Here is a 22190-nt window from a genome sequence, read left to right as displayed (position 1 = left end):
CAGCGGCGCTGGTGCAGAACACCGCCCGCGCCTTCGGTATTTTCAGAAGCGCTCTTGGCCCGGGGTGGGGTTCGGGTTGGGGGGGGGTGACAGTTCGGCCGTGTGGCAGCGCGCAGGGCAGCAGGAGGAGGCTGCTGCGTCTGTGGAAGGAAGCGAGACGGGCGAGAGGCAGAGAGAGAGAGGGCGGACGGGGGAGAGGCGAGGGGTAGGCGGTTCCTCGCCGGATCAAGATAGCGGTGGGTTCCTGCCGCCCTCTCTATCTCGCGCTCGCCCGTGTGAGAGAGGCGAGGGAGGGAGAGGCGAGGGAGGGAGGGGAGGACGGGAGGGAGGGAGGCTCGAGAGAGGATGGAGGGAGCCTTCCGCCGAATGCTCGCATCGCCTGCCAGCTAGCCGGGCTCTGGGAGCGGGCCGAGCGAGCTGAGCGGTGATGCAATGCACTCCCAGCTCCAGCTCAGAGTCTCGGGGCCACGGTGAGAGACTCGCAGAGCCCCGGGTCAGCCGCTGTGCGAACTGAGGCAGAGGGCGGCTGCCCCCCTCCTCCTCCATCGCCCCCCGCGGTTCATCCCGCGCCCGGCTCGCGACACAACAGCAGCCCAGGGTCTCTATCCCTGTGGCCTTTAGTCGCGGCGGTTGTGTGAGTAGTGGTTGTAGGTGGCGGTGGTGCCGCGCGTGGCACTCTGGCTGTAGACGTGCTGGGAGCTCTGCCGCTACGAGAGGGTGGGGAGGGATTTTGGAGCGAGGAGCCGGGAGACGACAGGAGACGCGACCGAGGAAAGCGGTGAGAGAGCGGCCCCGTGGGGTGTGGGTTCGTGGTGTGTGTGTGTCCGTGGTGTGTGTGTTCGTGGTGTGTGTGTGTTCGTGGTGTGTCAGCGGGGTGTGTATGCGTGTTGTGGTGTGTGTGTTCGTGGTGTGTGTGTGTGTTCGTGGTGTGTGTGTGTTCGTGGTGTGTCAGCGGGGTGTGTGTGTTCGTGGTGTGTGTTCGTGGTGTGTGTGTGTTCGTGGTGTGTGTGTTCGTGGTGTGTGTGTCAGCGGGGTGTGTGTGCGTGTTGTGGTGTGTGCGCGTGCGTATATTCAAGTGTGTGTGTTCATATACTTGTGGTCTTATGTGTGTGCATGTATTGGTGTGTGTGTGTATACAGTACTGTAGTTGTGTTTCTTTGTGTGCACGGTGTGTGTGTGTTAGTGCGCACGGTGTGTGTGTGTTGGTGTGCACGGTGTGTGTGTTGGTGTGCACGGTGTGTGTGTGTGTTGGTGTGCACGGTGTGTGTGTGTTGGTGTGCACGGTGTGTGTGTGTCTTGTGTGCACGGTGTGTATGTGTGTTGGTGTGCACGGTGTGTGTGTTTGGTGTGCACGGTGTGTGTGTGTTGGTGTGAACGGTGTGTGTTGGTGCGCACGGTGTGTGTTGGTGTGCACGGTGTGTGTGTGTGTTGGTGTGCACGGTGTGTGTGTTGGTGTGCACGGTGTGTGTGTGTTGGTGTGCACGGTGTGTGTGTTGGTGTGCACGGTGTGTGTGTTGGTGTGCACGGTGTGTGTGTGTTGGTGTGAACGGTGTGTGTTGATGCGCACGGTGTGTGTGTGTGTTGGTGTGCACAGTGTGTGTGTGTTGGTGTGCACGGTGTGTGTTGGTGTGCACGGTGTGTGTGTTGGTGTGCACGGTGTGTGTGTGTTGGTGTGCACGGTGTGTGCGTGTGTTGGTGTGCACGGTGTGTATTGGTGTGCACGGTGTGTGTGTGTTGGTGTGCACGGTGTGTGTGTTGGTGTGCACGATGTGTGTGTGTGTGTTGGTGTGCACGGTGTGTGTGTGTTGGTGTGCACGCTATACACACGATGCTCGTATGTATTGTGGCGGTGTGTGTATAGTAAATGCAGAACACACACACAGACAGTGGTACACACACACACAATGCACACCTATGATTGTCCATTGTGTTCGTCTTGACTTGCCGTTCGTACGATGAGCACACACCTCCACATGCACACCAACAACACCACGACTCGTGCACATGGACCGGTGCTGTAGTAGGCAAGGGTAGCGATGCCCAGCCGTGGTTGTTTCTCTTTGGCTGCCGTCTGGCCAGAACAATGCCCGCTCTAGCCTAGCAGCTCGTGCAGGGTAGCCCAGTGCTGACGTGTCGCCTCCACGCGCTCTCGCGTCCCTGGTATATCAACAGCGCATCTCTGACACACGCAGCACACGCGTGCGCACACCGCGACTGTGTGTAGACAATTGTAGACAATTCACGAATGCGTCCGATGGCATGAGCGCCGCTTCGTTCAATTATTGTCGCGTTATACAAATCTCGGAGGTGGCGAGCGGTGGCGCAGCAGTTAGCGCACTGCTCGTTAAATCGCCTGATCTGCCCTCGTTCGATTCCCGCGCACGGATTTCATCGGTGCCGAGTGAGTTCTGATCCTTAGCGCATTCTCTCTCTCTCTGTCTACACCTGCCCGGACTGACGAGCTGGGTGAAGTATGGTCGAGTAAACCCTATGACCGACAGTGTATAAGGGGGTCTTTATCCAGTTGAGGATGAAGAAAGGACTGTAAACGATACCATGTTTAGTGGTCGGCAGGTCGCTTGTGGTGGAACGAGTGTGGGGACGTGTGCCTCTCCCGAAAGGAGGCCGACACTCCGTCTCTGTGAGCTCTCGAGAGATCCATCGAGTGTGGAGGCGCATCCTCCCACAGCGGCGTGAGCAAGCAATTGCATGCCTGCACCTTTACCTCTTTACACATTATAAAAACAAGCTTGGCTATTATCTTAAGACAGCTTTACTGACCAGCGGAGCACATCTACTCTGGGGGGGGGGGGGTATGAGAACTGAATTCCTCGATGGTTTCCAAAGCGCGCAGTGTGGCAGGAATGCACAGTGCCGGGTGTGAACTCACGGCTCGGCGAGGGGACACACATTATAATCCACCACACATCACCCCACTCTTAACCCTCTGTCTCTCTGTCCCCTTGCACGCCAGACCTCCTCTGGGGTCTCCCCGCGTCTCCTCCCAGTGGGCAAGATGAACGTGCAGCGCTCCCTGCCCATCGCCATCGCCCGCCCGGGTCCCCACGCGCGCCACAAGACCCACGGCGGAGACCCGGCCGACGATTCGGGGCCGCCTCCCGGCGCTGGCGGCTGGGCTCGGCGCAGCTCCTCCGAGCAGCAGGGGTCCTCCTCCTCCTCTCAGGCGGCGCTGAGCCCCGGTCCGTTCCCCGGCAGCCTCGGCTCGCCCACGCCGCCGGGCACCCCGGGCGCCTTCGTCTGCGCATCGCGCATCGGCCACTACGTGCTGCTCGAGCCGCTGGAGGGACAGAGGATGCTGAGGGCGGTGAACACGCACACGGGCAGGGAGCTCGTCTGCAAGGTGCGGCGGTCACGGCGCGTCTGTCTCGGTGCTGTTTGGGTCGCCGTGTACGCGCGGTGTGTCGCCAGGTGTGTCTTGTCACGTGGTGGTGGTGCACACAGACACTCAGTGTGTCGCCAGGTGTGTCTTGTCACGTGGTGGTGGTGCACACAGACACTCAGTGTGTCGCCAGGTGTGTCTTGTCACGTGATGGTGGTGCACACAGACACTCAGTGTGTCGCCAGGTGTGTCTTGTCACGTGATGGTGGTGCACACAGACACTCAGTGTGTCACCAGGTGTGTCTTCTCACTGTGCTGGTGGTGCACACAGACACTCAGTGTGTCACCAGGTGTGTCTTGTCACGTGGTGGTGGAGCACCCAGACACTCAGTGTGTCGCCAGGTGTGTCTTGTCACGTGGTGGTGGTGCACACAGACACTCAGTGTGTCGCCAGGTGTGTCTTGTCACGTGGTGGTGGTGCACACAGACACTCAGTGTGTCACCAGGTGTGTCTTGTTACGTGATGGTGGTGCACACAGACACTCAGTGTGTCACCAGGTGTGTCTTCTCACTGTGCTGGTGGTGCACACAGACACTCAGTGTGTCACCAGGTGTGTCTTGTCACGTGATGGTGGTGCACACAGACACTCAGTGTGTCACCAGGTGTGTCTTGTCACGTGATGGTGGTGCACACAGACACTCAGTGTGTCACCAGGTGTGTCTTGTCACGTGGTGGTGGAGCACCCAGACACTCAGTGTGTCACCAGGTGTGTCTTGTCACGTGGTGGTGGTGCACACAGACACTCAGTGTGTCACCAGGTGTGTCTTGTCACGTGGTGGTGGAGCACCCAGACACTCAGTGTGTCGCCAGGTGTGTCTTGTCACGTGGTGGTGGAGCACCCAGACACTCAGTGTGTCACCAGGTGTGTCTTGTCACGTGGTGGTGGTGCACACAGACACTCAGTGTGTCACCAGGTGTGTCTTGTCACGTGGTGGTGGTGCACACAGACACTCAGTGTGTCACCAGGTGTGTCTTGTCACGTGGTGGTGGTGCACACAGACACTCAGTGTGTCACCAGGTGTGTCTTGTCACGTGATGGTGGTGCACACAGACACTCAGTGTGTCACCAGGTGTGTCTTGTCACGTGATGGTGGTGCACACAGACACTCAGTGTTTCACCAGGTGTGTCTTCTCACTGTGCTGGTGGTGCACACAGATACTCATTTAGGAAGTGCCAAACTGTTTTCCTACCAACAGTCATCATCATCAGATGCGATCAATCCACTGCTGGATTCAGGTCTCCCTAAGCAGTAGCAATTTTTCACAATCCTACGATGTAATGATCCAAAGAGCACCGGCATACGAGCTGATTTCATTGCTCCATCTCTCGTCTGGTGGTTGTCACCTTTGACGCGTACCAGTCCTTGATGGTTGCAACTCCGTTGCTAATCGGGGCCATTGGTCTACATGCCTTCTCGTGACGCCTCCTGCCCAAGCTCATTTCATTAAAATCTTCAATTGCAGCTTTGATTCATTAGTTTGCGATGGCTCCATCACCAACAATCAAGCAAATCATCACGACCGATGCATTTTAGCTGAGATGTAAATATGGTCCTATGTGTCTATCCATCTTTGTGTCTTGGTGTATAAATCTGGGTGTCCATGTGTGTGTCCATGTTTGTGTCTGGGTGTCTACACGTCTGTCTCTTTGTCTGGCAACCCTGCCCGTTCATCTTGCAGGTACCAAGTGGTCATCACGAAGTTGTAGATTTAATATTGATCACTATTTTAGACAGGGTCGGTTCTTGCAGTTTTTGCGAGGATAGCCAGCAGTGGTGCCACCAGTTGCTACATCCTTGCCGGGAAGATCTTATCACAGTGCAGAGTTTTAAAGCAGAAATATGTTATAATTGTAATTCTATTGCTACGTATGTAGCACCGTGCGTAGCCAACTGCGCTAATCATAGGTGCGGGGGAAGGACAACAAAATAATGAAATGCTTCAGCTAAATTACAAAAAAACATTACAAGCAAAGGAACCGCCATTTTCCACTTGGCAACAGTACAAAAAGGAAATCCTGTTTTTAGATCGGCTTAACGAATTCGTGCGTGCCCACATTTAACGAACTTGTGCTTGAGGGGCTCTTCAGAGTGCTCTCCAGTCGAGGCCCCGCCCCCCAAAGCGAGCAAATGCAGGGCTGCACCTTTACCCTTTCACCTTTTACTTGTGTAGAATCACTTACAAAGGTCATCAGCTCCAAATGTCACACGGTGTTGCTAATGTAATCGGGTAAGCAGAATCCGCTGAGATGAATGTGGACTCCGCGTGGTGCGTCACGGCGTTCAATGTCCCTGGATGCACGGCGGAGCGGGCGAGCGAGTCTCTCGCTGTGGCAGCGCGTTCCAGTGGCACGGCACTCACACGGTGTGTCCAGGCACCGTAGGCGTGACATTGAGCTTTACTGGACACTGACACACGCACAAAGATTCCCCGTATGGCCTTTGATATACTGTTGGGGCAATGTGCTGTTGGTGAGCACCTACGAAAGTCGGCATGGCACATGAGGGGTGAATGGCCAATGCCACGCCCGGCCGCCTTTGTCTCCCCATGGGTTGATATTTACACACCGCACCAGGTACTCATTTGAGGCTGAGTCTACAGAGGGGAGGCCCAGGACAGATTCAGACATTCGTCATTGCTGTTGGCTGTGAGCAGGAATCGAACTCGGGTCGACGGGTTTGTAGTGCAGCATGCTAACCGTTGCAAAAACAAACGAGCATGCATTCACTCACACATATAGCGTACGTACATATTTAGCACCACTGTCGTTAGGGACTGCCAGCGCCGAACGCCCCTTGTGTCGAGGAAACGGCTGCGTGTGTGTTGAAGACGTTCTAAGCCAATGCATTGTCTTTGGTGTTCCCTGGGCTGGCCAGCCGCCTGCTTATTGATGCGAGCGCCTTGCGTGTTCGTCGTTCATTATTGGGAAACGCAGACCTTGTTAAGCGGTTGTGGCAGCCGCACGTTGGAAGCCAAGGATCGGTTTGCAGGCTGCTGAATTTCAGTGCCAAATAAAGCCGGCAATGTTCAGTTTTGGCATTTGGTAATACAGTAACTATAGCATATTGAATTTTAACTTTTTTAAGGAGTTAATGCTCCAAATGAACAACGGCCGGTAACCAAAATCATATTGTAATTTGGCACAATTCACAAAATGAACATTCTGAAGCACGGATTTAGTAAGGTCGTGTTTGCAAGCACAAAAGGCGCACTTTGTATTAATAGCCAGTGACTTCAGAGTGCTTCTGCCATAATTATACATTCGGGTGGAATTATCTCGGGAAGTATTGTATCTCGGGAAGTATTGTATCACAAACGTCACAGGGCACATTTGCATTTCAGTTGTGCCAATTGCACACTCTCATGTCCTGCTCAGCCGTGCCATTGTATCCATACAGTAGGAACATTGCGAAAGGAACTGCAAAGGCATACATGCCACACCGCGTCATTTGTCCAAGGCTTCAACGATGGAAGTTTCAATTCTTTTATTTTCCAAGTTTCCAAATTATGTTTTGACGGTTACATTTTCCAGGTGCCCAGCTGTTTGACATTTGAAATGGAGTCATACCACATTTCCCTGTAGTGCCTGCATTTCTCATAATAAAATAGGAGGGCAGGTTCCAGTTGCCTTTGCAATTCATCTTTAAGAATGTGGTTATTGTTTTTCACATTCCTGGCATGCTTTTTGGAGTAGGTGTTTGATCTACTTCCACCCCAAAGTCTAACCCCTCATTTATTTTTTGGTCCGTTGTGACATTTCACGCTTGCAATAATAAAATAAAACCTTTCTTCCCTGGGTTTTTTTGTACAATTTAGCAAAAATAACACGTGCCCTGCATTGTACGCTTTTCAAAACGTGTAAAAGCGACACTGTGCCCCTGCGTAAGTACTAAAATGTTAAGGTCCAGCCCCAATTGGCGACTGCTTAAACAAATACGAAAAAATCATACCCATTTATTTTTCCTGATACTGGTTCACAAGCACACATAACAAAAGCTCAGCACATTCACCCATAGCGCTGCCCTAAATAGGAAAACATGATACTGTCAGATGATTTTGGGCAGTGGCCTTTCTCTCTGCTATGATGGTGGTCCATTGCCCGAATCGTCACCTATTTTGTACATGTGTATATATATATCCTTGTACGGCAATGTTACTGACGAACGTGCTGAGCTTTTTTTAAAAAAAACATTAACACAGTGCGTTACGCTCGCGGCATCTGACGTGGCACTGCGCAATCTCGCAGTCATTCAAGTCGGACCGAAACGTTTGTAAGCCCATCGCTAAGCCAAGTGCCATGTCACGACAATTCCGCATGAGTAGCACGGCTTGCGTCTTCTCTCCGCCGCAGCGTTATTAATAACTCACGCCTCGCCAGAGCCTCAAGGCATTTTGGTGCACGCTATGGGATTCAGGTGCGCGCCCTTGATGCGGCCGCTGGTTATCGAGCTCCAGGTAATCCTGCCGGTCGTGCGCCGAGTGCAGCCTTCGCCAAAACCCCCGAGCTCGCCCGCAACCTCTGGGCACCAAGATGAACCGTGACCCCCACCGGACCGTGGGTTAAGCACCTCTTATCGGCAGCTGCGCACGTGCCAAGTTTGCCCAGTCTATAGGGGTTATGTAACACTTAAATGTTACATGACTTCGGGTTTTCATTCCGTGAAACTCTTTTTGTCGTGACTCATCAATATGAATAATACTTCTTTGTTTACTTGGGAAAGCCTCAGCGAGTCTCGAGACTGTTGGTTGGGTTTTTTTTTTTTTAGAACGATCCTGCTTTCGGTTGTTTGTGAAATTCCTTTTCGAATAGCTTTACGCGTGGGAGGAAACGACTTGTCGGGGAGAGAAAACCCCACGCATACAGATAAGACTGGCTCGGATATTCAGACAGCCTGTCAGGAACCTGCTCGCGCATCTGCCCCTTACACTCGCCTCGCTGCGGCTCTAAGTGCACGATGGTGGCTGACTCTCTCTCCGCGCAGCCAACGTGCTCTGGTTCTATTTAAGCCCGATTTGGCAACCCGTGATGAACAGTAATTACCACCGAAATGCTGTGCCCCGCGGAAGCGGCGTTTAGAGAGGCTAAACACATCGGGGGATGCTGCCGCAGGGTAACGGCTAACAGAGCACTGGACTCGCAATGCAGAGGTCACCGGTTCGATCTCCTGGCACGGCAGGTGAAACAAGGCTGCAGCCTCAATCCCCCGCAGTGCCTCTGGTCCGCCCAGCCCCAGCAGTGTCAATGGATGCACCGCAGTCGATTGGAAAGCCACGTGTGGTGGGGAGCAGTGTGGGTACCCTTCAGTGTGGAATAGTTGGTCTTGTAACCTCTAGAGAAGCTCACGAGAGCTCCCTCTAGTGGAGGCCCTTCCACTGGCAGTGGTGGGAATAATCGCAGGGCTCCACCTTTGCCTTGTTTCTAAATGTGGTGGCCTCTGCTCGCGTGATGGTGCATAATTGAAGCCAGCATCACAGAGCATCTCATAACCAACTTCATTCATGTGAATTAGCCTTTTTCCATTTTTAAATTACCAAAAGGTGAGCTCTTAGCGCGTGTTTTTAATACGCACCGTATTAGCGTGTGTTATTTAAAGCAGGGATAGTGCCCGGGTGGGCGACCTCCACGCTTCACCAGGCGCCACAGACTGCCGCGGGACCACGTGGTGGGCACCAGGGGGCAGTTATCTATTTGAACATCTTAACACAACTGTTTTATTGACAGAAAAGGTAAAGCCTATTCTTCTTCCCCACCCCCCCCCCCTCCATAATTTTGACACTCGCAAAAAAAGGTCCCATGGATATAGAGCGGCGTCGTTGACCGTTGCGCCGTACTTCTGCGTCCAGGTTTTCGACGTGGCGAGCTACCGCGACTCGCTGGCGGCCTACTTCAGGATTCCGCCGCACGAGAGCGTGGCGTGCGTGGACGAGGTGCTGCTGGGCGAGCACTGGGCATACGCCTTCCTGGAGCGCGGCTGCGGCGACCTCCACTCGCACGTGCGCGCTTGCAAGCGGCTGCCCGAGGAGGAGGCGGCGCGCCTCTTCCACCAGGCCGTGTCGGCCGTCGATCACTGCCACCAGCACGGCATCGTCCTGCGCGACCTCAAGCTACGCAAGTTCGTCTTCCGTGATGAGGACCGGTGAGGAGCGCCCCCACCGCCCCTCTTTGTCTCACTGCTGCTTGCCTACTCGGGATGAGGGCGCTGATTTCGTACAGCTCTGTCCGTCTGTAACACGAGGTCAAGGTATTTCTCGTGATGAATCGTGGCGACAGCGGGTCAGCGGGTTCACGGTGTGCGCGTCATCTAACGGCATCACGTGCCATGCGCTCACCTCCACTGTTGATGACGTGATTATTTGCGATGGTGTAATTTCACTCATGAAACACAAGAACAAACGCATTTTGGAAAGCGTCACTGATCCATGTGTAGTTCCCCAGCTTTTTTACCGAATGTGCTTTCGGTGTAAATTCATGAGAAAAGTGGATATCTTAGAGCTACCTCCGAGATACCTTCAGGTGACCTCTGGTCCACACACTTTCCCACCAGCCATTGACATCTGATATCTTTACGTCTCAGAGCCAGAACTTATCCAAATAAGTGCAGAACTAAATTTAAGGTCACGATTTTGTGTGTGTGTGTGCAACCATTGGTGACCGGTCGAGAACCATCAATCAAAAACTAGAGAACCCAGGTCACTCACAGGTGGCTGAAACCCAGATTCGAACCAAGGGTCTCAGCAGTGCCAGCTCAGCGTTCTGACCTCAGCCTTCTGACCTCTGAGCTGGGGTATATTTTTTAGTTAATCGTGCCGCTGTTCACTTGACGTCATTCGCACGCTCGGTGGCTCGCTTGCTATACATGGCCTTGCATGTTTGTTTTCCCAGTTCCTTGACCAGGTGGCACAGCTGAGACAAATGTTTACAGCGTCGTCACTGCCGTGTCTGTGTGTGGTCCTGGTTTATGAGGTCATCCCTGCAGACACGTTATGCATTGTTGACAGCTGTGGGTTACATTTCAAACTGTTGCGCATTCATTTGGCACCGAAGCGGGAAAAAAATTCCAGCTGCAGCAAACATGAAAATTTGGTTGAATATCTCTTCTGTACTAGACTGGTCTCCCTGAGCTCTGCTGCTGTGCCCAATTCCCTTTAAGAGCGACTTGGCAGCGTGCTTGATAAGGAATGTGTTTGGCCAGCAGATGTTCTCGCGTATTGCTTTGCTCGCCAAGCTATGCAGGAAATGACTCAACGGAGAAACAGGCCAACTCGAGAGATTAGCATAATGCTGGGTTTTCTCAAAGACTTACTCTGATGCACACATGGGCATAGGAATAAAAAGCCTTAGGTAATTGATTGCTGAAATCAGCTGATGGGAAGAGGCTTACCAACTCTGCCCAGCACTTTGTTAATGCCCTACCACGTGGGTGCCGCCATCGCCGCCCTGCACCCTGAACCGGCACATTGTGTAACAGCTGCCACAGCAGATTTCTGAAGAGCAAATCAAGGCAACCGGTCAGGTACAGGATGAGCCGATTGCTTTGGCGTTTTTGACGTGCGCATTGGGAATCGCGCTGGGTGGAGAGAAGCGACGTACTAAGTTGATCCTGGGTGATTCTCCGGGGCTCGTAAAAAAAGGGGGGGGGGGGAAGCCGGAGAACGAAGACCGCTCTCGTTGCTGCGCTCGCTCGAAACTTTGAACTTGAATTCAGCAATGCCACGCGGCCCCCATTTATTTTGTTCGAAGGCGACGCAGGGCCCTCGCGCGCCTCCTCGGAGTCGCCGAGATGCGCGGCCGTGCCCCGGCGGCCGCGATCACGACAAACGGCAAGGGGCGACCTTCATCCGACGTGCTTCCCCGAAACGCGAGCGGGACTTGACGACGGCGACAAAATGAGAAACGCGCGGACCTCGTGTGCCGCGTTCGAGAGCCCCGGAGCCAGGTTGTACCGGACTGGACTGGATTGCCATGTAGGGTAGCGGGCGATGGAAAATGTGAGTGTCGAGCGAGCTTGCAGCCAGCCAATCAGATAGCGAGTGCAGGCGGCTGAGCCCTGGAAACTGATGACCTTCACCCTGTGGTGAGGCAAAGAGGCTTTCCTGTGCGTGCGCTCCCTTTGGCTACTGGCGAGCAATTACTGTACCGCCTTGTATAACTGTGCCTGCGCCACCGAGACTTAAGTGCAAACACGTGCCTCGGGGGAAAGCAAACAAAAAAACGAACGGCTCAGGAGCCCGGCATTATTATTATTACTAAAATGCCACGCGGAGTTTGTACAGCGGATGCACATGCTGGGATTCGGCCGAGCGCGGTGCTGAGAGCGAGCGAGGGAGCGAGCGAAGGAGCTTTGGCCGTGGCGCAGCGGCGCTGCCGACGCACGCGAGAGGAGCGCCGTCAGCTCGCCGAGCGAGGGGCCAGGCGCTGCGGGGAAAGCCACCGGCTCGGCGTGCCGTCTCTCTCTCGGGGATGTGAGGCGCCCTCCTTCGCAGGCCGCCTGCGGTTTATTGTAGGGGTTTGTGGTTGACAAAGCTTCCCCTGGTTCTCAAATCGGCATGTCCTGCGGTGTACTGCACGTTGCCATTAGATTAGCGGGTCTCCTTCACGTACGGCAAGGGCCTCGCGATGGGGCTACTGCAAGGTCGTCACGTTCCATCTCACCCCGCGTGTGTCACGCATTGAAATGACATGATGGCGAACGCAGGATCGCGCGAACGCATGTTTGTCGTATTGCAGCGACGCACGGGACCGAATCGAAGAGCAAACAAAGGTGTCCCCTTGAAATGACGGCGAAGAGACAGAGGGGGTGGTCACGGACGGGAAATAATCACTCCTTTGTTCGTCTCTCGGCAAAAGAGCATCCCTCGAGAAATATCGCCCTTTTCCACATTTGCGACGTGCGATGCCTAAGAGTGCAGTCCTGGGGCATCGTGCGTGGGGCCAGAAATCTGGAAATCCTTGCCGGTTTCACGAAATGTTTATGTAACATTTTCAAAACGGTTTGGGTAAAGTGCGCCCAGGCATGGATTGTGAATCTTGGCACGTCCTCGGGCCACTGCCAACCACTTTGCAATTTCGCTTCGCGCGCTTCACTCCTGGCGCTGTTGTGGAGAGCCGGGATCTTTTGTGTGAAATCCGACTGTCGCCTCTTTCGCCACCCGCTAAGTTAATTCGGCAAAATTAATTTGCGGTGGAATTGCTCTCGAAGCCATTGCTGTGCAACAGGTAGCAAAGGTGCAGCCCTGCGAGAGCTCGCTCACGCCACTGCTGACAGAATGGCCTCCACTGGAGAGCACCTCAAGGGGGTTTTTGGCCTACTCTTCCATGCTCATTGCTACAGATGTCACACAAATCACTTAGAAGGGGGTATCACCTCTAACTGCCTGCACATATTTGTTAAACTTGCACGATCAAACACCATAATAGAGGGTTTTTTTATTTTTGGTTTAGATCGCGTAACTATATGAATGTGTCGTTAAACCCGCCACCACCCGACACAGCCAACTAGTAAGGGTTGTCACGTATACAGAACGTGGCCAATTCGTCACTAGTACAGCACACCGATGTGTTGGAGAGCCATGCCACAACATTTACAATCTGAGTACGACGTTTCGCCAGTAATTACAACTGGCTTCATCAGGCGACAGCCAGGTTTGTGGAGAGGTCCACTTATTTCGTTCCTTATATAGAGGCGTAGATGTGGTGATCACGCTTCTGCGCTCTTGCGAAAAGTGTGGGGTGGGGGGGGGGATTAATGAGACATTATGCATCATGCGCATTATGCGAGCCCTTGGAACTTGTCCTTCTCTTATGGAACCTCTATTATGGATGATATCGGTCGCGAAAGCCAACGTGTTAACTGACGATCAAACACGTCCCGTCTTTTAAAAAAGGTTGTGCCGAGCGGCAGATGATAATGTGTTTTGGGGCGGTGACGCGGCCGAGCAGCAGCGCGTTTGCTGTCTGTCGCGGTGGAATCGTGGTTCGAGCCCAGCGACCGCCCCGGTTAAGCGCGTGGGGGTATTAGGCATAGCACACGTCCCCTTCACTGTGGATGTTCAAGATCCCGCGACGTTGGTAAAAGGGAATAGGCAATGAATGTCAAGGTCCAAATTTTCCAAATTTCAAAAGTTACCCGCAAAGTATTTAATTGGGACAAAACCACATATCATCATTTGCACCGACTGGTAGACTATATCTGTAAGTAAAACACAGTCTTGTACTGTAAGAATGGCGTTAATACCAAGAGTACTGACTTATTGACGGCTTATTTCAGGTGAGGAATAGAGATGAGATCCTGGCAAGATGTTGAATCACACTTGAGTTGCACACACACATTAATAACTGATCCACTCGTCGACCTCTGCGTCATTACTCATTGTTTTTTTCGGTAAAGTCACGTATGTAGAAATACAATAAAATTATATTAAAACAAAAAACAATCACGACGTTTCGATCACAACGCAAGCGATCTTCATCAGGTGTCAAGAACAGATCACGGAGGTAAATACAACAAAAAGATGAGAGACGAGAATTCAACAAACCTGAAAAAACATTATGTGAAGCACATCCAGTCAGGCCAACAACAAAGTTAGACACTTCCTGGCGGACCACGAATTTCAGAAGAGTGTTTTTTTTGTTTTAATATAATTTTATTGTTTTTCTACATACGTCACTTTACCGAAAAAACCAATGAGTAATTTTATGCAGTCACGAAAGCTTTAATACTTTATTATCACTCTGCGTCATTGTTGAGGTCATTCCAAACGATGTTTTGTTTTTCACCATTTGCCCTTTGGCTTTCACGCGTTATTTATTTATTTTTCGATGTTTTTTGTTCACGATGACCTCAACGTTTCTTTTTGCCGCTCCTCGTCCGCTTACTGACCTCGTCTGCATTGTTTGAAACCTTGAAAAGCATTTCGCTCGGAACATTTCACTCTTTTCAACCAAATTTAGCAAAAACATGAATATGGCTGTGAAAATTGTGTTTCAACTCACCAGTGAAGGAGCTGACACATATATACAGTACTGTATGTTGAACTTCTTTCGCACCGTACGTAGCCAACCGTGCTAATCGGTGGTGCGGGGGATGAGCAACAAACTAAACACAAAAAGCAGTTCTAAAGAAATGGGTTTTAAATTTAGATTTAAAAGTGCATAGCTCCTGTGGCTTTGTAATTTCGGAAGGAAGACCATTCGAGACACAATGATAATTTGCACGTTAAACGCTTGTACACCACGTGGCCCGTACATTTTGTTTGGCTCTGTCGGGTGGTGGAGGGTTTCACATCAACAATTCGGCCAGATCATTTACGAGGCCCTAGCCCGAAAAAAATTCACGTCCGATATCACGCGCTAAGCTAAAAAACAAACGACGCCAAAAAAAGGTTACCTATTTATAACGAAAGCCTCACGTGTGCACGCGCGCGCGTCCGCAGGATGCGCTTGCGACTCGAGGGCCTGGAGGACGTGTGCGTGCTGCACAGCGACGACGACTCGCTGGCCGAGAAGGTGGGCTGCCCGGCCTACGTGAGCCCGGAGATCCTGACGGCCGGCGGCTCGTCGGGCCGCTACTCGGGCCGCGCGGCCGACGTGTGGAGCCTGGGCGTGATGCTCTACACCATGCTCGTGGGCCAGTACCCCTTCCACGAGAGCGAGCCCACGGCGCTTTTCGCGCGCATCCGCCGCGGCCAGTACGCGCTCCCCGAGGCGCTGTCGCCCAAGGCGCGCTGCCTCATCCGCGACCTGCTGCGCAGGGACCCGAGCGAGCGGCTCTCGGCGCGCGACATCCTCCACCACCCGTGGTTCGCCTGCGACTTCTCGGCGGCGGCGGCCGTCGCGGCCAGAGAGCCGGGCTGCGGGCAGGACGCGCACTCCGACCAGCTGGTGCCCGAGGGCCTCGCGCACGACGGAGAGGATCCCTTCTTCGGTTAGCGGCGACGGGGGCTGAGGGCAGGTGTGAAGGAAGACCGAGGAATCCCACGGACGTACCGCACGAGAACTGCCGACATGAACTCTGTGATTGTGTCCGGGCTCCAGGGTGCCTTGCCAATGGAAATAGGAGTTTGAATCACGGCGCGAATAACACTTTAGCGAGACGACCGGGATAACAAACAAAAAAACCTGTAAAAAAATGTGTGTGTGTGTGTGTCTCCTGTTTTTAGCACAAACACGGTGCTCACCAAACCACTGATGGTATCGAGAGATGGGATCGCCACTGCTCATGGGTAGAAGATGAGCTCTGCGAGAAGTGTTATCTGAAGCTAGCCCACACTCGCCCGTTTCTTAAATTTGCACAATTTACCTGAAAAATGGCATTACTTGATTTTGTTTTAACATTCCAGGAAAATAAGTGAAGCTGAAAATTTAGACAAAAATTCTGAAACATAAATCAGGAAAAATCAGAGCCACTACTGAGTACAAGGGGGGGGGGGACCGACCTTTGGGTACAGCTCATCTCACTCAGGAATTAGGTTCAAGTCGTCAGAGAAAACAATCATCACGCATCCATGAAACATCTCATTAAAGCTGCTGTGTCCATTATTAGAGAGCGAAGGCATTTACCTGTCTCCTTTGTCATGTTTGTACGTTACATTAACGCTGGCTGAGACAAAAGGTGATAGCACTCTTGAAAGATACGCAGAAGGCAAATTGTCGAGATAAACGTCCGTCTGCTCCCCGCCCGCCGTTGCCGAACTCTCGAGCTCCCTCGCACCCTGCTCAAGCGAGAGTGCCTTGAATCTCAAGGTCCTTCTTCATCTCGGTCTCGTTTGAAGTAAAGTTAGCGGCGGAACGGTGATTGGGTCGCGTGTTGGAATAATTCAAGAAAAAATAAAATCCGGAGCCGTAAAAGTGGAGGGCGTTAAAAAAGACACGCGGCCGAGAATGTTTTTTTGCAGATCAAGTTTACTGATGTTTCAACCCCCGTAAATGTATACAGCGTAGCACATTGAAGATACGAATTAAAGAGTCGCAATGCCTCCACATTAATAGTCGGGTACTCTCGCACTGCGAGAAGTCCTGCCTTGAGCGCACTCCCTTTCATTTCACAAAGAGATTTATAGTCCATCATGTTTGTCGGGTCTGTTTAGGATCCTGAAAGGCGCAAGTTCGAACCAACTAAATGCAAGGGCTGTGCCAAGATTGCTTTGGCACACAAACGATGGCACGGACCCCTCCGGCTTGGAGGCGATGCGGAGAAGATGTGCGTCACATCCTCACTGCCAGCTCCCGTGGCGAAATAAAATATACAAAAGAAACCTTTTAACATATCACACAACCCGTTGATGAAAGTCCCTTTCGTATAAACCCATTTGCTGAAATGTATTTCACGCCATTAGGACGAGCAGCTTTAATATTATATTCTTCCGCGATTACTTACAATTAAATACTTTGTCAGTGGCGTCGTTCGTCTATAACCTTGTAGAATTTATATTCTTGGTTCTTTCGGTAAAGTCACCACGTAGAAGGGAAACAATAAAATAATAAAAATATCAAACAATAAAATTCTCACGACGTTTCGACTGCTTGTGTTGCAGTCGAAACGTCGTGAGAATTGTATTGTTTTATATTTTTATTATTTTATTGTTTCCCTTCTACGTGACTTTACCGAAAAACCAAGAATATGAATCCCTGCAGTCACGAAAGCTTTAAATCAAAACTTGTAGAATTTGTTGCCGCTTAAAACCATCGCAGCTTTAACCTAATTGACGAGACGAAACGGCGGCGTTGCGTCGTTGATCTCGATGGGGGAGCGGTGACTTTGGCTGAAGTGGCCCACCCTCGGTTTCCTTTGAGGATCTCGTCCCGGTGTTGGGACTCGCAGACTTCTCGTGGCCCTGCGCTAGAATGTGCCAGCCGGTGATCATGTCACGAGCGAAATTAGTAACAAAAATATTCGTCAACGATGCATTTTTGTTGTTTTTGTTTTAGTCAACATGGAAGCGCGGCGCCGATTATGACTCCCCACCAAAGACCAATGCGTCACTTGGCTGTGATCATTTAACAATGTCATTTAGAGACAGCAGTGCACTGAGGAAGACCGCACATGGTACATTTACCAGACTGTAAATGTATATATATAAACGATGAGTTTAAGCTGATTGGCTGACCAGATAAAAAAAAAATTGCCGGGAAACTGCACGGTCCTCACGCCAACGTTGAAAAACTAAAGAGTCAACTGAATGTGTCGACTGCTTTAGTCAACCACTGCAGGCTGAGGGCAACTTCTGCGCGTGAGATCCGCAGACCGAGGCTCGGGCTGAAGCTCCACAGGCCGTTGTCGTGGCACGGACCGCGACCCAAAGACAAAACGACGAGGAAATTGCCGCTGGTGCCAGCTGAGGATGGCGCGGCGTTTCGTGAGGCAAGAGAGTAGTTTATGCTTTTTCGTTGTGCCCCTGGTAGTGAAAACTGTACTGCGACGATGGAAAAAGAAAACTGCATTTGTTTTTGCTCGAGCCAGTCTGACGGCATTGTGGCGGACGGTTTATTTTTTAAATTATTATTGTTGTTATTATTTTCAAACAGGGTTTTTTTATGCGTATAAGTTGTGAAACCACGCTTATTTGATGCACGTCAGAGAGACGCACAGTATTACGGAATGGCAAAGCACTGTTATGTTTCCATCAGTAATAAATAAACGCGTACGTGCCCCGCTAACGATTTATCAGCATTTCAATGAAACAGCAATATGCTAACAACAACAAAATCTGTTAATATTTGTTTCTCGTAAAATAAAGTTACATGGGACTTTAAAAAAAGAAATTTGTAAAGGTGCTTAAGCTGAACAGCAACTCTTATGGTGTAGTGCTCTTGGGAGTCAAATACTGTACTCACAATGCAGCATTTACTGCTCTGCCAATTGTGCACGCCAGGGCCAATGGGTCCTTATCCACGCGCGAGAGTCTGTTGCGAGAGAAAGGAACTTAACTGCTGTGAGCGGTAACAAATAATCGGAACGGTCAAAGTCACCTCGCGTGAGAGGACAACTTGAGGTGCGAATGTTTTGTCCGTCGTTTCTCGAGTTGTGAGCTCTCCGAAGCGTTTTCGTGTCATTCCGCACGACGTTCGGCACGATATGCGACGTTTTGCTCCACGTGATGAAAAACATGTTGCCGGCACCTGGAGCGAAACGTCGGACCTCGTGCCTGGCTGTGTGTCGAACGAGCCGAACGCCCGTGGGGAGAAACACGTAGGGAAATCCCTACCAGTCGCTTTTCTCTGTTTTCATTCGAGAGATGTTAATCTCCTGGTCCGAACCAAACAGTCTGGAACTCCTCGTGAAGTATTCACGTGTTTATGTTAAGTCCCTTTGGGTCGCTCGTCTCTACTGCCAAATGTACTTCAAACATCAGTATTGTGCCCATCTCAGAGCGTAGACGAAGCGACTCGTCTTGTCCAGCGCAGGCAGTAGGGTCCCTCCTGTACCCAATGTCCATCGCTGTCGGTACGACGCAAGTACTTCGTGCTGGTGGTCGGGCGTGTAAAATGGAAAATACTTTGTCGAGCAGTATTTCGGTCCAGACCGTTAACGGCTCGTGATCGCGCCTTGCGATTTCGGGAGTGCTCCTCTTTGAGTCTGGTGGCCCAAAAAATACGAAGTGCTCTCGACGCGCGCACACAAGACTCGGACTCGCCGACTCGCAAACCTTCCAGAAACTCAACGTGCGTCCGGAAGTCGGAGAACGATGAACAAAGCGACGACGACGAGCGGCCACCGTCTCCGCGGGGATCGCTCGGAACCAGAAGACGCGCGCCACTGTCGCCAGGCAGGCGGCTTCCTCGCGCCGCAGCCACGGGAACGATCACAATCGGAGCCGTGCCGATGTGTGAACACGCTGACGCTTGTCGGCGGCGTGGGGCCTCAACTCGTGCGCCGCGTCAAACCGTCGGGTGACCGAGGGTGGTAGCGGCGCCTTTCGCCCGCAGCGTCCGTGGTGATGCCACAGACCCTTCCCAACCACGTGACCCCCTCTCAATGTTATATTTCTGTAGCAGCATTATTCTGAATACCTCAATGTACTACACTTCCACTATATTTAATAGCGAATCACACGGAAAGCATTTTCGCTTAGCATAGTAGCGTGTTGCCGTTTTGGTTAATATATACACACACAAACTGTGCAGGTGTGCGGTGTTGAGTTTCGCCTGGAAAAGAGTTGCCGATGTACGCGTCACCGTTCACATCCCCACACACCTGTGCTGTATACACGCTGACTGCAGGCCTCGTGTCATCGTGGACGCTGTCAAATACTATAACGCATTCATGCTGCAGAACAGCGATGTCTGCGGATAGTTTTTTTTTATTGCAAGCTTTGCGCACGCGTGTGCGGGCATCGTTCGGCTTCCAAAACGCTCTAACACAAGTAACCCTTGACCCCTTTTAGGAAATGTATTTAGGATAACCCGTAAACCATCTACAATTTAAATATCTTGTTTTTTTTATTTTGAGCGGGATGTTTTACGTCTTCGAGAACCGTCGTGGTTTTTTTTTGGCAAAAAGCGCGAAAAATTAACGACGCTGACCATTTACGATATGCGTAGAAAGCTCTTGCGAAGCCACGTGTTAGGGTCGTATACATTTCTAAACGTTCTGTTCATGCAAAGTTATCGTTCTGGATGTTGTGTTCGTGCGAGTGCTTTGTAAATGTTGATGTAAATAACGCAGCATTCCCATCGGCACAGCGGAGTGGGCCCGAGTGGACGTGCTGGCTCTCGATGTCTCTGTAAAAAACAATACTTAGGGTGTCTGTTTTATCTAATAAAGACGAGACCTGTACTGTGACGAGGTGGTCATTCCAGCCGCGCCGCGTTCTAGATCGGCAGTCCATCGCCCCTTCATCACTCTTCTGTTGCTACTACCCTGGCTACTGCTCTGGCTACCGCATTCATGATGGACTGGACTCGTAAGAGAGCGCACTAACAAATGTTTTACTTACTCATGAACACCGCTCATCGATCCCTCCACCCGTACCGTCGACTCGGTCGACCAGACACTGACCGCTTCGTCTCATCCACGCTGTGTGTGCAACCGCCACCACGTTGCGGCTCACCCACACTTCCAGTTCTGCGTCTTCCCTCGCACTGCTCCGCTTTGGAATTCCCTCCCGTCGTCTCGTTTCCCAAGTCCCCATCACCAGCAGCCGTGGTCAATCGCTGAAAGCTCCCCAAGCTGCCGACACCTCTCACAATCCACCTCGCCGCCTGCAACTCCCCAAGTTGTCACAGCCCGCTGCAATTGACCAAACATTCATTCCCACCTATTACAACTCTCAAAGTGCTGCTTGTCGCTGGTTAATCGCCACGCGTTCTCGACAACAGTGAGGAGAGTGAAAACAATTCATCTTGGCCGCGCGAAGATGAATCGGTCGCTCGCTCGCTCGCTCAAAGCGCGCCCTGGCATGAGAAGCGGGTGGTGAGCAAGCGACGGGAGGAGACCTTCGCACTGTTCTGCATCGACTCTCGTGGCTACATTCACCAGTCAGTGACCCGCGCGCGTGTGGGGATCGCACTTTACACGAGGAACGTGACGTGCCCGTGACTCCAGGCCAGGCGTGCTGCCGGTTCCATCTCAAGGTTTTGTTTTTTTCAGCCAAGAAAATCCCGTGCGGCCTCCTCCTCCTCGTCAGGAGAGCGGATCTGAGGAAGATCTCTGCAGTGCGTTGGACATTGTCGCCACTTCCCCACTGTAATGAATCGTCGCGTGAACGTCGCCTGCAGTTACAAAAAACCCGCGGTGGAATTCGCTGCCAGCCCGTGTGGAGTTTTCGCATTTCCATCTCTCTGGAACGCGTTTGTACGTTTTATAGCTAAATGTTGCAGGCTTTCCCGATCTTTAATAATCGAACTGATATTCAAATAAAATAAGTGCATGCCTTCTTCTTTGGTTCTTTCGGTAAAGTCACGTAGAATGATAATAAAATAATAATACAAATAATAATAATACAATAAAAATAATTTTATTATCATTCTACGTGACTTTACCGAAAGAACCAAAGAAGATGAATCATTGCAGTCACGAAAGCTTTAAATCGAAATTTAAGTGCATGCCTTGTTTAAAAATGTGTTTGTCTCGAGCCACAGAGTTAACTTTTAAAATCTAAACGCGGTTAATTGGTTTAAAATTCGGCAGCCTACCGCTAACATCGTTCGGAGGGCGCTCGAGTGACATCACGGACGTCTATGGCCTCCACGTCACTTGGCCGTACTTTGACGACTGTGTAGTAGTAATATTAATAATACCTAAAAATGTATTTTCGCTTAGCGGGCGGACATCCACATCTCGCATCGAGAGAGACCCAGGGAACACTACGTGCCGGTCCCGCGTGTGACACCCGGTTATCAAGTCTGAGAAATAGAACACTTGGGAAGAAATAATGTATGAGGCCAGGGTGCAGGTAACGGCACACAAAGGCATCGATTTCCTCGGCTGATTCTGTTTCACCGTGGAAGCAGCACTCTGTGCCACACGGCTCGGACCTTCCAGCGGGGAAACGCCGCCATGTGAACAACAACATCCCCGGCGGCGTTCCCTGCGCGTTCTCTGCCCCCCCCCCCCCCCCCCCCCGGGGTCGTCTCCGCGCGAAGCAGCCCCCGCGGGGACTCGCAAAGGCTTGGGCGAGGTGGCCCAGAAACGAGGTTTTTTGTTTTGTAGTGGCCAGGCCGCGTCTCGACGCGGCCTGGCCACTTGGCACTCGGTGGGGATTGCGGGAGATCACGAATCTCTGCTGCGGACGGCCGCAAAACCCACGCCGACGCCAACCACACGGCGCAGACTGCGGTGCGAATTCCCC

The 22190-nt window shown here is 51.8% G+C and overlaps 1 protein-coding gene across 2 annotated transcripts; it reads left to right on the top strand.

The window, feature by feature from the left end:
* The first annotated feature begins 319 nt into the window (after nucleotides 1-319).
* Nucleotides 320-20176, top strand: LOC116946677 (tribbles homolog 2-like). Of its 2 annotated transcripts, none has more exons than XM_032961867.2 (4): nucleotides 320-778; nucleotides 2975-3361; nucleotides 9246-9538; nucleotides 14835-20176. In XM_032961867.2, the coding sequence occupies exons 2-4, from the start codon at nucleotides 3017-3019 to the stop codon at nucleotides 15328-15330; spliced, it is 1134 nt and encodes a 377-aa protein (XP_032817758.1). In that variant the 5' UTR covers nucleotides 320-778; nucleotides 2975-3016; the 3' UTR covers nucleotides 15331-20176. The 2 variants fall into 2 exon arrangements, with proteins under 2 accessions (XP_032817758.1, XP_075926108.1); XM_076069993.1 differs by lacking the exon at nucleotides 320-778 and adding an exon at nucleotides 804-2401.
* Nucleotides 20177-22190: the final 2014 nt, after the last annotated feature.

The sequence above is a fragment of the Petromyzon marinus genome, chromosome 27 (assembly GCF_048934315.1).
Source record: "Petromyzon marinus isolate PM22_M1 ecotype Great Lakes invasive population chromosome 27, UKy_Petmar_22M1.pri1.0, whole genome shotgun sequence".
In the NCBI taxonomy this organism is placed as follows: Eukaryota; Metazoa; Chordata; class Hyperoartia; order Petromyzontiformes; family Petromyzontidae; genus Petromyzon; species Petromyzon marinus.
This window is presented reverse-complemented; position numbering and strand designations above follow the sequence as displayed.

Coding starts and splice junctions, on each gene's coding strand:
- LOC116946677 (XM_032961867.2), top strand. CDS start 3,017: ATGAACGTGCAGCGCTCCCTGCCCATCGCCATCGCCCGCCCGGGTCCC. Junction 3,362..9,245: donor GCAGGGAGCTCGTCTGCAAG/GTGCGGCGGTCA, acceptor TTCTGCGTCCAG/GTTTTCGACGTGGCGAGCTA. Junction 9,539..14,834: donor GTCTTCCGTGATGAGGACCG/GTGAGGAGCGCC, acceptor GCGCGTCCGCAG/GATGCGCTTGCGACTCGAGG.